Source organism: Argopecten irradians, chromosome 10 (assembly GCF_041381155.1).
Source record: "Argopecten irradians isolate NY chromosome 10, Ai_NY, whole genome shotgun sequence".
Lineage (NCBI taxonomy): Eukaryota > Metazoa > Mollusca > Bivalvia > Pectinida > Pectinidae > Argopecten > Argopecten irradians.
In genome coordinates, this window is record NC_091143.1 from 1,146,355 (window position 1) to 1,162,211 (window position 15,857).

The window sequence follows — 15,857 nt, forward strand, 5'->3', positions numbered from 1 at the left end:
ACGGACCTAGTGGTGTAAAACCATATGTGGCCATTACAATGTGTACTGTGCTCCATATAAACAGTTACGCCAATTACTTTCCGATGTGTTCCTGTCAGCACTACAACGGACCTAGAAACAAAAGGCTGTTGATTACTTCAACACATCGTATTAACTGTATGAAAAAAATCCAAGTTGCTGAATTCAACAGCCTCGAGGAATTAATGGATTATCTTTGATTTTAATTATGGAATGAATCCTGCTTTTGATCGATTTCATGGGGTGATGAATTGAAGTTCATGTTAAATATGTTTCGAGAGCAATTTAAAGGTATATCTGTCCAAATCTTCATACTCAAGAATCGAGAAAGCTTTTAATAGTTTATTCACAACCAACACCAAAAAGTACCAACATTTTGAAATTTACAATGCATAAGTGCTAAATTTACAAGTAAAGTTATAAGCGAAAAATGATGCCTGGCATTACTGCCAAAAACCATTATATTTACATTTACAGTGCAGGAAAATAAATACATCCGGTCAGACCATGAAACCAAGCTGTGGTCTAAAGCTCCATGTCACATTTGTAGTATTATTAGTAATTGTAAAGTTAATTCTGCTCGTATCTAAACATAAATAAGACATACATTATGTGCTGTAACTAATATTTATAAGGTGTCATACATGTTTGTCTGTCCATTTCAATTATTTTCATAGCTTTTGGTTTTCAATAGATCACTTGAGAAAAAATTTATAAAAAAATACTCGCCCAGTTATGTCACATATAACTTTAATCCATCACGTCATGAATTACTGTGAGGTTGCGATGATCATTAATAATTAATTACCCTAGCTGTTAATAGGACGCTACCCTATTAACCGAACCAAACTTATTTCTCTGGGCTTGTTCCAGTCTACAACGAAAGACGACAGAAAATTGTCCGCCATTAAAATACAACTAATTTATGAATAAGGAAATTTTTATAATATGTCAAACATCTATTTAGAAACAATTATCTGATCAGTGTGCTCCAGAAAAACCTGATATGTTCACAATAGAATTACAGCGCTGCGAAAAGATAATTTCTGAGTATACGTGTGTGATTAAGGTTCATGTAAAGGCTTTAACCAGTGATATTTTGCAAGCCTATAACTCATTACTGTGCTGCAATTGAACAAAACTAACTTCATTAATTGTTGGGATGTACCCTGGCTAACTGTCAGTCTGACTGTGGATATGTAATTTGTGAAGCTGCTTGTAAATTTCAGTAAAATAAGAGAAAAATGTATATTTCTGGAGAAGACATAGAACTCGTGTGAATTGCATTGATGACACCAAATAATCATGCTATCGTGTTCAGTAGTGACTATGCCAGGTACTCCAACTGTAATTTTGGCAAAATCGGACCAGCGAATAGCGCAGGAGCCTATTGTTGTAATGCAAATGGCTGCTATAAATGGCGGATCACAAATATAGCATATAAGAAGACATTTTAATTGATATAAGTGTTCTTATATACATTATAAGGTACTCTGAACATGACAAGAAGACTATTTACGAAAAAAAATGTTAAAATGTGGACTTTGAGGCTCTTTCCGGAAATTTGCATTTTTCGCCCCCAACAGATCGGTTGAACTTTTTTTTTCGTGAAGAGTCCTCTTGTCATGTTCAGAATATCTTATGGTGTCTATAAGAAAATTTGTATCAATTGAGATGGCTTCTTATATGCGATATTTGTGATCCGTCATTTATAGCAGCCATTTGCATTTACTACAGTAGGCTCCTGCGCTATTTGCTGGTCCGATTTTGCCAAACAAACTGTTGGAGTACCTGGCATATTCACAACTGAACACGATGGCATGATTATTTGGTTCCATCAATGCAATTCACACGAGTTCTATTTTCTCCAGAAATATACATTTTTCTCATATTTTACTGAATTTTACAAGCAGCTTCACAAATTACATATCAACAGTAAGACTGACAGTTAGCCAGGGTACATACCAACAATTAATGAAGTTAGTTTTGTTCAATTGCAGCACAGTAATGAGTATATTACTGTTTAAAGCCTTTACATGAATTCGTATAAATTTTGGCTTTGACCCCCTGGAACAGAAAGAGTGGAGCCCAATAGGGGAATTAGAGGTAAATATTCAAATTCCTTTAGAAAAGAAACAATGAACTTATATTCAGAACATTACATAGCATTACAAACCAGGTGAGCGATACAGGCCCTCTGGGCCTCTTGGTTTTTTTTCTCACACCTCTTATGATTTAACAAAACCCATTTATACGCGTTCAGGGCGTAAAATCATCTTGCCTTAGGCTTCCTGATTCAAAGCCTATTAACCATTTTATCAGCGCTTCGAATTCAGTCGTTCCGCGTAAGTTATAGTTCGATCGAAGAAAAACGATGTTCAATCGGTACTTACTGATTTTATGATTAAAAACAAGAACGGAACAACCAAACAATGCATGGTAAATGGCAAATTTCTAATAATATTGGTTATCTGAAGCGTGTGACGTCACAGATTCAAGAGTATGACGTCCTATGCGCGGACTGTTACATGAATGGGGTAAAATTCCGCCAAAAATCACGTAAAGGTACCAGACAGATCGGACAAGATAGAAAAATCTAGCACGGGGTATCATGTGAGCTTTCCCTGCCCGAGGTGCGAGAAACCCCTGTCAGGTATGGGAGACACATTTGTCTTCCATGAAAATAGTGTGATAAGACTGACATCGTTCTTAATGCTTATGTAGCTTTGATACAAGTTACACAACCGATAATAGGCACATCGCCATTTATTGACTGTTGTATAAATACATATTAAATTTTGTTTTAATGCCATTTATGCAGACAGGAAGCATTATATTGATTTTATTTGGTTATCGGAAGGGGCGGCTGGATCGGCATGAGTGATGCAACTCTGTTGCACATTTAGCGCATGAATTAGCATTACGTAGTTCCGTCCAGTCAGCAACTGAAGACAGAAAATGGCTGACGAACAAGGTCCATACGGTCAACGAAAGTGGCATCTTTGTTTATGTACATATCTAGTAATTTGAACTTCAAAGTGTATTTTTGCACTCAGATATCTTACATTAACAGTTTTAGCAATACCATTGTATTACAATGTATTATTTTGAAGAAAAAAATGTATAGTGGTTTCCTATTGTCAATGTTTACTCCAACGTCTCGGCTACCACACTATCTGATAGTTCACAGTCACCAAGACTTGGCATACGAAGCTTTCAAGAGAGATAGTTTAATATTCATATCAACTATGAAGTAACTGATTTAGTTGTCTTGTAAGGTGTTCAATCATTAGCCGTGGCGTTTCGGTTAGGATGTCGCTCCAATTATTGAATACTAGTATGTATATATTAGGGCTCAAACATCAATCACCGTTACTTGTTTCCTGGTACATCTGTACTAGCTTCTTGTTATGGGTTTACTTTGGTATGGTATATTAGGTTTAGTACATATAAGCTTATTGAAATTAGAAGCAAGACTAGTTTTTTTAACTACAACTCGGTATTCTCAGCTTGTGTCAATTAATTGCTATCATAATCCATCGTCTTTCTAAGAAAACGAACGCGATAACAATGCGTTTGGATAAGACTAACTACGCTGATGTCCAAGGATCCGTGAAAGACGAATGTAAATTTAAATACGAGCGTCGTCATGGCAATAAACTGTAACAGGCCTAGAGGTAATTACCATAGCTTTAAGCAGAGCACAGATGACTCATTACGGACAAAAAATTGAATTTTGCCATTCTGAACAACTTGAATAGTTCTAAGAAGTAACATTGTTCGTTAAGCTTCAGATATGGCATGGTATAGATAGCGTATAAAGACGTATACTTCTGTCAATTTTGAAAATTGTGTTAAGATTCAAATTTGAAGATACTACCGAACCTCGGTTTATCAAACGACAATTATCTATGAGTTAAATGCACTGCTATACTATTGAATCGGCGAGATATTTAACGACACGAATGTTGTCCAACGTGTATTTTGTATGAACAGCAGCAGGGACATGACCCAAATCATAATACATTTCATTAAGAGGTTTATTTGTCGTGTATATCTTTGGTCATTAAAGTCGGGTTATTCCTGAAATCCATAAAGAGACAAGGTAATGTAAATTTCAGACTACAAGAGGTTTGTGTTGATTATATCCTACATTGATGGTGGTTAGTTGATATACGTAACTTCCTTTGACAGTACACGCCATTTCACATCCTCTGTATGGGATAAGTTGTATGTGGTAAATACTTGTGTGTTTTATGTGGTAAATACATGTGTGTTGTATGTGGTAAATACACTAGTGTTTATTATCTGCAATGTGTCTTCTTATATTCTTTCCAATAAAAAATGTTACGAGTGTATCGCTAAAGAATAATGTCACCTGGTTACAACGAACTACCAAAGAGGAAAACATACAGTCCCGAAGGGCCAAAATGACCTCTTATCGTGTTTCGTCCGCCGTACGTAAACTGTCTTATGTGACCGGATGGGGTGTGTTGCTTGATGTTTTCGGCGGCATGCTTCAGTGATAAAGCACTATAAAAAGGGCAATAGTTCCACTATACAAGGAGACATAACATGAATATACCGCAGTCTCCCACAACACGCACCTCGCACAACATACACGCAACACAACACATATATGGGAGTCCATCATGACCATGACTGTTGATAGGGCGTTAATTAATCAAGCAAACAAACGTACACTTTTCACATTTTGAACTTCTGCTAAAGTTCTGCCGGTGCGATTCAGCTGAAACGTACATGAAATAATCCTGAAGTCCAAGATTGCTGCCACAGCCGCCATCTTGAAAACACATTTTAAACTTCTCAAGTTCTTCCAATGCGATTTAGCTAAAACTTGCATGAAATGATCCTGACATGGCTCCGACAAAGTGTTATTTTTCATTTTAATCCGAAATCCACAGCCGCCATCTTGAAAACACATTTTGAACTTCTTCCCAAGGTCTAACAGTGCTATTTGACTGAAAGTTGCCTGAAATAATCCATACATGGTCCCGACAAAGTGTTGTTATTTGTCGAGTTGATCACAAATTTAAAATGGCCGCCACAGTTGCTATCTTGAAAACCCCTTTTTCAACTCAGGTTCTACAAGTGCGATTTAGCTGGAACTTTCCTGAAATGATCCTGATATTATCTTGACAGTGTTGTTATATTTCTGGTTGATCTAAAATCGAAGATTGCTACCACAACACCATATATAATTAATTTCCTATACGACAATTGCCAAGGTAGTCAGATGACCGTAATGCCCTTGGGCCTCTTGTTTTATAAATAATAATGTGTTTCGTCCTTCGGGTGTGTTGTTTGCTTTCTGGCGTACTGCACTTTCAAAGAGTTCCTTTATTACACGGATACATACTACCACAATCTCCCAAGAGATTCACACACAGCATATTGCAGGCAGTGGAGTTCATAATTAAATAATTTTAGTAAGTATGAGTCACATCAAGCAATCAATTGAACCCATCAGTTGTGAAGATTCTATAAAAAAAAGGGTAAAATAGTTCGCTTTTGCAAAGAGACACAACAAAAACATACTACAGTCTCCCGAAACAAGCACGCATTCATCAAATCCCAAACAGAGGAGACCATCCTTAAATGGCCACCGCTGTCAATAGACGTTAATGTAAATCAAAGAACGAGTCCTACAGGATCAAAAGGACTTTCTTATATATGATGCATATTTTAATTGATGCGACGTTCATACAACCATTTTATTTGACAACACATCTTTCAACGAACATTGAATACAACACCCTCGCATCATTACATTTTTGTATGTGAAATCATTTTCAAATAGTGATAGTCTTCAAACACTACGCACATAGATACCAAAACTATAATTGATTATAAGTCAGTTAACTGGTGCCATAACACAAAGACAATGGAAGAGTGAACATATTCATTCTCACGTCTAAGACATCCAATAGCCAAACAAGCACATGCTCCATCAGTCTACACTAAATTTAGTTAACCTATTAATGCTATGGACAATCCATACCTAGCCACTCCTTGAACAATATGGTGTTCGAAGGGAGGGAACTCAGACAAAAAGTAAACGATTTACAATCATTTTATTACTATGACAAAAAGTAAACTGTTTGGAATAACTTTATTTTTAACATGTAAACAGTAACAAAGCGCATTGTTGAAAAACATAACCGATGATTTTATAAATCAGGACAACTATATCATAAACGATATTGTTTGTCTTCGTTCAAGTGGATCTACACAATACTAGCTCAAGTGGTGTAACAAATTTTTATTTTTTTTTAGGTTTTTGTGGAAAGACAGAAAATAATTCCGTGTGTGAATCTTTGTTTCTTTTCATCTGATGCAAGTGTACATTCTGAAAGTTAAAATGTATCTTTTTATCCTGCTTTTGTTAACAACACCATCCGTACCGTAGTGGGCACGTGCGATAGGCTGGGGAGTAGTCGGACACGTGCATACCCTCAGAAACCCATTCTGGGTTAATATTGAAGTCTCTGTGGGCTACATATTTCTTGTTGTCATAAAAACAGCTTTTTGATGAGAATATGTACGGGTCTCGGTCATCCCACACGGCAGGTGGCGCTTGGTAATCATTCGATATAGCGAGGTTAATCCTATCCGGAACCACCCTGGAAAACATAAGGAAAATGTATGTCATAGTGTAAGTATTGGTTTGTTAAGGATGTACGCTAGCTCAATCAAGTTACTTCCCTATGTTATCACTCGACCGGATAATTGTTTTGAGAAATTCAAATTCCTATTGGCTCAAAAATATAGAGAAAAAACATCTCTTCAGCTGTAACTAGGCATTATCAGTGATAACCTACTTCTTCACTTGTTTCTCCCAGAAGTCCATACTTCGTGTTGCATAGCTCCGTTTAACATCCGATTCGATGAATTTAGGAATAGGATCAAATGTTCGATTAAGTGCATTAAATTTTGGCAGCTGAACTTTGGGCTCAAACGGTCGTCTGCGTCTAGCTGCGCTCCTTAAAGGATGCTGGAAATCAGAAGGCTTCTCCCTCTTTGTGAATCGAGGAGAGGGAGCAGAGCTCTGTACAAGTTGCGGAAGTGTTACAGATCTATGTAAGGCTGGACGATGGTCTACCTGTTGTTGTACTAAGTCGCTGTTATCTGTAATGCAAGCAAAGTAATGTATTTAGGAAGTATTGTCTTATTACATAAAAAGGGATTTGATAATTACCTGGGTTATCCCCTATGGCAAAAGAAGACGTATAATACGTTTCACTGACGTAATATGTTGGTCCAGACGGCACCGAGTGTAATTAAAGATAAATGTCTTTCCCTCCATATGAGGTCTGAACGGTACAAAAGGTAACATTGGTAAAAGAATGTGTCCTTTGCCCAATATCAGAAGGAGCATTATAATTTTAATGGGAAAACATGTAATTTATATCGCGGCCATACCTTCATAAAGTCAAAGTCCTATGTATATACATATATGGCATATACAGCGTGACTTCACCATTAGGTAAACGCTTATTTATAGATATGTATATGTAGTATTAAAAATTATCTATAATATAATTCAAACCATGACGCACTTTCTTGAAACATTACGGTCGCCATCTTGATCTGAAGACAGTGGTTTTATGTTGTTTGTCATTTTCATTTGAGGCTAAACATTTTGCAATGCAGCGTCTCGCTGTTAAGCGAGGTCAAACATATAGCAATTTCCCTACGTTGGTTTTATTTAACAGAAGCCATTGTGTGGCTGGTTTCTGAGGGCTTCTATAAACTACTACGTTATGTAGCACAAAACCAACCGTTTACTGTTAAGCACTTTTTAATCGATTTTACATCGTCAATTACACTTAAAGGAATTTTGAAATCTGAAATGACGGAAGTGATCATCATGATATAAAAGAATATGATTTGTGTAATAGATTTAGACTGTCATCCGTTTCAATGAGTTCTCATTAAATATCTTGATTATACGAATACTGGCATGAGGTATTATCTGCCCGAGAGTGTTGTACAATCTCATTACTTTGGGTGTTCATGGGCCGTTAACATTGCTTCAATCTATTCAGTCTGCTTCCATCGACTATTCCATAGCAAAACCACACATTGAGGAAGTTTAATTCTAAGTACAGTATCGTAAATGTTTTTGTCAATCAAAAAGCGAAAAAAATATTTCTCAGTAAGCACCAAACTTAATATTTTAAATAACAAAACGAACCCACTTACTTTTTCGAACTTGTGCAAGTCCTGATAGGGCCCTGTGTTCCTCTTTCTTCACTGTGGGCAACATTTCAACTGGCCCCTGTACCTACAAAAATAAAGATGTTACTCATCTGTAACAGAAAGGGTCTTTAGGGGCGAGGAAACATGATAATAAAAGATAAAGGGACAATTCAGTCAGGCTAATTCTGTTACATTTGTATGTTGACCAACGTTGGACAGATCTCGGACGAGTTCGAAAATCAGCATGATTCGATTTACTTACGGAGTTATTGCCATTTGCACTAATAATTATTACTGAACCTTGTGAACACGATAACTTACGTTAATATGCACGTAAGTTATCGTGGCCCACTACCTTTCCGAAACGGCTTTTAATTTTTATCAAAACATGGCTGTAATGTCATCTATTGTTATAACTTGAGGCATAGTCGGAACAAAGTCTACTATTATCACCTACTACTGTGGAAAATTTTGCGAACTATTCCTGTGGAAAAGGTGACTATTCCACAATTAAAGGTGAATGTAGATACTGGTGGACTTGGCTTAGCATGTAGTCAGAAATACATACTCATTCATTAAATCCTCGGAGAGATGAAGTAAAGATAAGCCCAGGTTTCAAAGTTGTGATGTACTTATAAACTTATTTTCATAATACCGATATACATAAATATATATGTATACAATTTTCATCACTTCACTCCAAAATAAATGTCATCAGTTCTTTCACAGCCACCGTATCAATAACCCAGAAAATAATTAACTTGAACAAATCCAGGGGAGAGAAGATTAGATCCCAAAGACAAATGCTGATTTTTCTGCCAAAATGAAATTACAGATGCTTGATACGCTTTTTTTCATATTTTGTATATCAAAATCACTTCATATTCCATTAAAATCAATCAAACAAACTTACACCCCTACGTCTATCAAGAAGATAATAATTCCACAGGGGAATACTTTCAAAAACACACTCTTTTGCTGCATGATTTCACTATTGTGTGTATATATCCAAAACATTGGGGAATATTTTGTTGTTTTTTTTTCTTCTAAATTTTGCTAAATTTGCTCCCTCTAAGGCCTGTGCTGCATGGGAAAAGATTTTTGCCGAAATCTCTACAAATTTATATCCAAAATTCATCACTACTGCATATATAGAGCTACATATTTATGGTCCTCCATGTTGAATAGTGAAAACTAAACTGAGTAAATGTTTCAGTGTGAGTACCATATAGTACCTGTGCATGTATCAAAAACATCATGCAAATCATGATTCTTGTTCTCCAGTGAGGTAAATAAGTGAACCACAAATAGTTTCCAAGGTTTGAATAGGTAATAAGGGTTTCCCTGGAGATGTGGAATAGTTAAACAATACCCAGTGTAATAGTGGAGAGTACCAGTGACATTCAGTGCCATGTTTTAAGTATGAGAAACACCTCAAAATGTGGATTAGTCGAGATAATGAATAGTTATCGGCACTTACGGGCCTCGAACAATTCATTATCTTGACTATTCCACAGTTTTTGGTGTTTCTCCTATACATAAAAAATGTAAAACGAGTTCGGTAAGTTTATAGAGTCGCAAAGGTATTTAACTTACCGTTAATACTACACGTATCATCACCTTCTGAATAGTTTGATTAAAAAATGAATACAAGAGGCCCATGGGCCTTAACGGTCACCTGATATTTGATACAAATTAGTCATTTACCAGCCAACTGATGGCTTTTGTTCACGAAATGGGAACATAGATCTAATAGGTCTACATACAATGTTCCATTAAGTTTGGTGCATATTAACTCAAATTATTATATTCAAATGGTTCAATAATTATTATTGCAAAGGGCAGTAACTCTGTTATCAAGTTAGAGTAGGATCAAGCTGATTTTCGAACTCGTCGGAGATCTTTCCAATGTTAGTCTACATACAAAGTTTAAATTAAGCTGGGTAATTATTTGTGCAAAGCACAATAACTCTGTATAATACATTCGCATCACGCTGATTTTTTAACTTGTCTGAGATCTTTCCAATTTTAGTCTACATACAAATTTCATTAAGCTCAATGTATATTTACTCAAGTTATCGCGTTCACAAGGTCCAGTAATAATTATTAGTGCAAAAGCCAGTAACTCTGTAAATAACTGTCGGATTCATTTCTGTGATGATTTCAGCCAAATTGCATGTACATGTATTTTTTTACAAAATATGCAATATCCCAGATACATTTGAGTTTCATGATCACCACATTACAGTTTTGTTTTAGAATTTCACTGTCTGGACGCAAGCGGTTTACTTCATTAACTTTCACTGCGTTGCGTGTAGCTACAAAGAACTTAGTGTAAGTTAATTCAAGGTAAGAGCTTGTGAAGATCAGCAGCGGCCATCACAAATACTCGAACAATACTTATAATGCTCTTTATAGAATAATTATTTCAAAGTAAATACTCAATTAGCAGCGGACATCACATATACTCGAACAATACTAATAATGCTCGTTATAGAATAATTACTTCAAAGTAAATACTCAATCAGCAGCGGACATCACAAATACTCGAACATACTAATAATGCTCGTTATAGAATACTTACTTCAAAGTAAATACTCAATCAGCAGCGGACATCACAAATACTCGAACATACTAATAATGCTCGTTATAGAATACTTACTTCAAAGTAAATACTCAATCAGCAGCGGGCATCACAAATACTCGAACATACTAATAATGCTTGTTATACATGTACATGTAGAATACTTATTTCAAAGTAAATACTCAATCAGCAGCGGACATCACAAATACTCGAACTTACTAATAATGCTTGTTATAGAATACTTATTTCAAAGTAAATACTCAATCAGCAGCGGACATCACAAATACTCGAACAATACTAATAATGCTCGTTATAGAATACTTCCTCACAAGTAAATACTCAATCAGCAGCGGACATCACATATACTCGAACAATACTTATAATGCTCGTTATAGAATACTTACTCCCAAGTAAATGCTCAACTAAGGATGTGTGCTGCATATTTGCCTACGAATAATAATTACTGGACATTGTGAACATTATACATTGAGCTTAATGAAACTTTGTATGTAGACTAAAATTGGAAGGATCTCTGACAAGTTAAAAAAATCAGCGTGATGCGACTGTATCATACAATATCATACATATTGTCCTTTGCACAAATAATTACCCTATTAATGTTCTAAAAAAAGCAAATTCTCGAATTAAAACATCTACGTATATATATGTATGTGTATATTTCTTGATGAATTCCACTACAAGGAATCGTTGACGATAAAACATTACACCATCCCACCTGTGCAAACAAAGTGACCTGAAGGAATTTGATCTTAAATCCTGAACTTTAATATAGATACATAATAACTGTGTATATAAGTTGACAGTCCATATAACCCAAACAAACCATTAAACACAATCTATTCTGCGAGATTTAAAACATTCCCTTCTTTGAATCAAAGTGTCATCGATACTTCGGGGTAATATATACTGTAAAACTATTATGTCATCATTTCACATTGATCCATAAATGTTTCCTACACTATATCTTCTGGCTGGAATATCTGGAGATTCCAGTCAGTCTTACATATAATATATATCATTCCTATTTTATTAGTCCCCTGTCGGTAAACCTTTGTCTGTCTGTTCGGATGCAGGTTTCCAGACGATAACTTAAGAACATATTGATGGATTATAATGACAATTTATACACGGTAGCGTGTGAGATAACAAAGATTGGAATTGTATCTGCGATCCACTTCAAAAGCCACTTACCAATAGATTACAATCACTGTAATAGTTTGTGTGTGTGGGGGGGGGGGGGGTAGTTATTGCTGCAAAAAATGAAGAGTTACATGAACAAGTATATAATGAGGCCCTGGTCGTTAATAGGACGTGAATATAATAAACAAAACGAAGTACTCATAATAGTAAGTTAATGATTTTAAACAAATGTCCCTCCTACAGCACGCTGGTGCCAACTGACTGCTCTATTGGGAGTGAGTGACAAATCGACCATATCAAACCTCCATTCTTTATAACGAGTATTAAATATCGAGTAAGTTTGACGTCTAAAACACACACGATGACGAAACAGTTCATCCGACAACTGAGCGAGGACGCGGGTCAATTGTCGAGTTATCTCGTCAAATAAATACAATGCGAACGGTCAATCATGATTGGATGGTTTCATTTTAAGAGGTCATTTTAAAGTATAATATACTCTTTATGAACAGCTGTCTCGTGTGTCGGTGAACACAATAGCGTAATAATTTGTGTATTCGATAACAGTCACGCGGCGTCAAACGAGTCGCCACAGCTATATAGGTTATTGGTAATAAGATGGGAGTGGGGCTCAATTACCCCTTTATCAAATACATGCAAGTAAGAATAAGTCTTATCGTGTTAGAGAAAAAGAAGTTTGAAATTATACCTCATTATATTCCTGCTTCTGATTCATAATCAACAAATATTAATGTTTTCGAAAATTAATTAGGAAATATCAGAAATTCTATGACTTATTATTAAGACGTTGATTTCAATTTTAAGTTGACATAAAAAACCGTAAAATCAATATAAGAAATATGATATAATCAAGCCTTGTTTGAACTTTTTGATAACGATATGAATTTGATCATCTCTAATAACTAATACCACACTATATAGGTACAGTAAATACATAATACTTACATCCATCCTGAAGTAAACAGTTCCCCTGGAATATCCACACTGTTTCAGGAAAGACTTTCACTTTGTATACACCCTAATTTGAAGATCACCAACTTTTGATATATGTACAATATAATAATGTACTCCCTTCAAGTAAATATACCACCTACTTACGATATCGTGAAGTCAAAGTATAACATAAATCGTCATAAGGGGCAGTAGGCTGAGTGAGAACATTGTATACCCATAACAAAAGACGGGTATATTAAAAATCCAAAACTTAATAACACTTTATACAGAACAAATAAAATGTTGGCTGGATCAGTCTTCGGCTGGGCAGGTGTATATATACGGCAGATTATAACAATTAAGCTCTTAGTGTGTATCCGTACAGGTAGACATGGGCTTTGCGTAATTTATACGAGCGTAATACGATTATCCATACTGCAAATGGATTTTGCTAATACTTTAATTATTAATAAAATTAAGCCTGCTACGTGTTAACTGCCCGATTAGGTTTGCTCGTGAAAGGAACGTCATTTCTCCTGTATCATGCCATAAATGTGTGTGTGATAGGTAGCTGGGTGTAATACCATTCTTTGTACAAAGGTGCCTTTCAAAGCACAGATGGTTATGACAGAGAGGCAATGACGATTTCGAAGATGATTGATGTTTTCGTCATCAGTCAAGGATAATTATCCATAGACAATGACGTCATGAAAAGTTTTCGTTTCGTTTCAGTAGCAATAACGTTCGTTCAAGCATTCGCCGAATTACTTTAGTACAGTCGTGATGTTGTAGTGGTCCTATTATGCCCTGCAGGTTGAATTGTAGCCGCTCAGTATAGAGGGAGTGTGACGAATGGTTCTCATGCTGAACAGTGATATATCAGAAGAAAAATCATGAATATACCGCAGTCTTCCAAAACACGCACCACGCACTTCAAACACGCTACACACCCTATATATGGGAGGCCGTCCTAACATGACCCTGACTGTAAATAGGACTTTAATAAAACAAACAAACAAAAACAAAAGTTGCCCTATTCGGAATATAGTCAATAAAACTCGAAGGCGCTTACCTCCTGGAATATCTTAATATAGTCTCGAGATGTTGTAAACGATTCCAAATCATTCTTGCTCAAACAATTTTGATATTTTGGCTCCTCTATTGTGTCTATCTTTTAACTTTTTATAAAAAAAATAGAACGCCGATGGCTGACTTATACCATCCCAGCCTGCTTCTTATTATTGTCCGACTTGTTAACATGTGTATATTGACCTGGTTACAAGAGCAACTGAAATTTTGTCAAACGAAAACCTGCATGCCCATCCCCCATAATCCCAAACAATACTGTCAAGTTTCATTGAAATGGACCCAATAGTTAAGGTGCAGTTCTTTGGATAAATTTTGAAGCCTTTGCATTGTAACCTGGTTACGATGGCAACCAAAATTTGGACAAATTAAAACCTGCTTGCACATCCTGACATGGTTTCCAACAATACTCTCAAGTTTCATTGAAATCGATCATTTAGGTGGAGTTGTTTCTTAGGCTCTCTATCGAATTACGCGAAAATCTTAACTCGTAAAAATCAGTTCTTTACAGTAATGCGGACTGTGCCGTTATTCTGTTAGGATCGTGTGGTCGTTAAAGCAACCTGAACGACATCGGGCATTACATGATTTATCTCCCCTCGGTAGCTCCGGTTGGTCGTTAAAGGTGACTCAATCTGCTATCTTCTATTTTTCTAATCTATAGAGATTTTGGTTATTTAAAAGTGACCACATTGTAACTGTTTACGTTCATCAACGGTTTGTACGTTTTCAATATAATTTCACCTATTTGGCCGTGTTATTCTAACGACACATACTATCATACCGCAGTCTCCCAAGTAACGCATGCAATCGCATACATATGATGCCATTGTTAAATGAGATTTAAAACAATCACATTAAAACTGAGTTTAAAAGGTCAAATATACAATGTAGTGTGGCTGTGGTACTCCAAAGTACAAAACCAATAAAGAAACTGGGTATATAAAGAATTGGTTGGCAAGAAAGAAACCACTATGTAAATCATGACAAAGTATCACAAATATTGGAAATACAAACCTGTCAAAACAATATCATTAGCCTGCAAAGAAGTGTATAGAAACCCAGGTAAACGTAGTTGCACTAAACGATTAATTAACTTTAGTCACGTAGACATTCGATCAAGAAAACAATCTGAGGAACAAACAATCAGTTTTGTTGTGTTGTTTTACTGGGTATTGTAATATTGATAATAGGGTTCTTAGATACTATTAAATACTAAAAAAAGGTTTTTTTTATATATCAGAAACATATACCTACCATTTAGATGCCTATCTCCTTATCAATAACCAAGGACGTTGTCGCAGGTCTAGCTAGGTGGAATCTGGAGCTTTCTCCCAGACGGTATACATTTTCACTTCGATTATAATGCATATCAATAAATGGCATCAATAAACGATGACAACCTACGTAGATCAGTATAATGGAGTTTCGATTTTTATAACATATCTCTGAACATCGTGATAGCTCATTCAATGAAACATGTCCTATTAAAATGACTATGAAATTGATTTTCTGTGGACATGTTTACAATTTAAAGTAATTGTCAACATAATCTCCCCGCAAGACTTGAAAGTGTTAAGTGGGAACCGCCATTAAAATGCCCTCTTTTCTGGCAATTATAAACCTAATGTTTCGGGAAAGGATTTACATAAATATACAGTTATGCTTGTGCAGAGGAGATCCGTTGGTCTTTAAAAGCAAATTGTTTATCAAGTAGTCTAAAATGTTTCGCAGGCAAATCTAACGGAATTGTTTGCCTGTGGGATCGTACAGTAAGATAGGCTATAGGCCCTAGTAATACCTGCTATTTATCAATAAGAGATGGGTCTTA

The 15,857-nt window shown here is 35.8% G+C and overlaps 1 protein-coding gene across 2 annotated transcripts; it reads right to left on the bottom strand.

Annotated features, from left to right (window-relative positions):
* Positions 1–6,132: 6,132 nt before the first annotated feature.
* On the bottom strand, positions 6,133–15,458 carry LOC138332866 (uncharacterized). Of its 2 annotated transcripts, none has more exons than XM_069280839.1 (4): positions 15,284–15,458; positions 8,245–8,326; positions 6,861–7,167; positions 6,133–6,662 (listed from the first exon to the last, which is right to left on the bottom strand). In XM_069280839.1, exons 1-4 carry the CDS (start codon positions 15,284–15,286, stop codon positions 6,425–6,427), a joined length of 630 nt encoding a protein of 209 aa, XP_069136940.1. In that variant the 5' UTR covers positions 15,287–15,458; the 3' UTR covers positions 6,133–6,424. The 2 variants fall into 2 exon arrangements, with proteins under 2 accessions (XP_069136940.1, XP_069136939.1); XM_069280838.1 differs by lacking the exon at positions 15,284–15,458 and adding an exon at positions 12,953–13,297.
* Positions 15,459–15,857: the final 399 nt, after the last annotated feature.

What these genes read in the sequence shown, in the direction of transcription:
- LOC138332866 (XM_069280838.1), bottom strand. An exon ending in ACTTGCACAAGTTCGAAAAA is followed by an intron (nt 7,168 to 8,244) that starts GTAAGTGGGTTC and finishes CTTGCATTACAG; the next exon opens with ATAACAGCGACTTAGTACAA. An exon ending in TGGGAGAAACAAGTGAAGAA is followed by an intron (nt 6,663 to 6,860) that starts GTAGGTTATCAC and finishes TATGTTTTCCAG; the next exon opens with GGTGGTTCCGGATAGGATTA.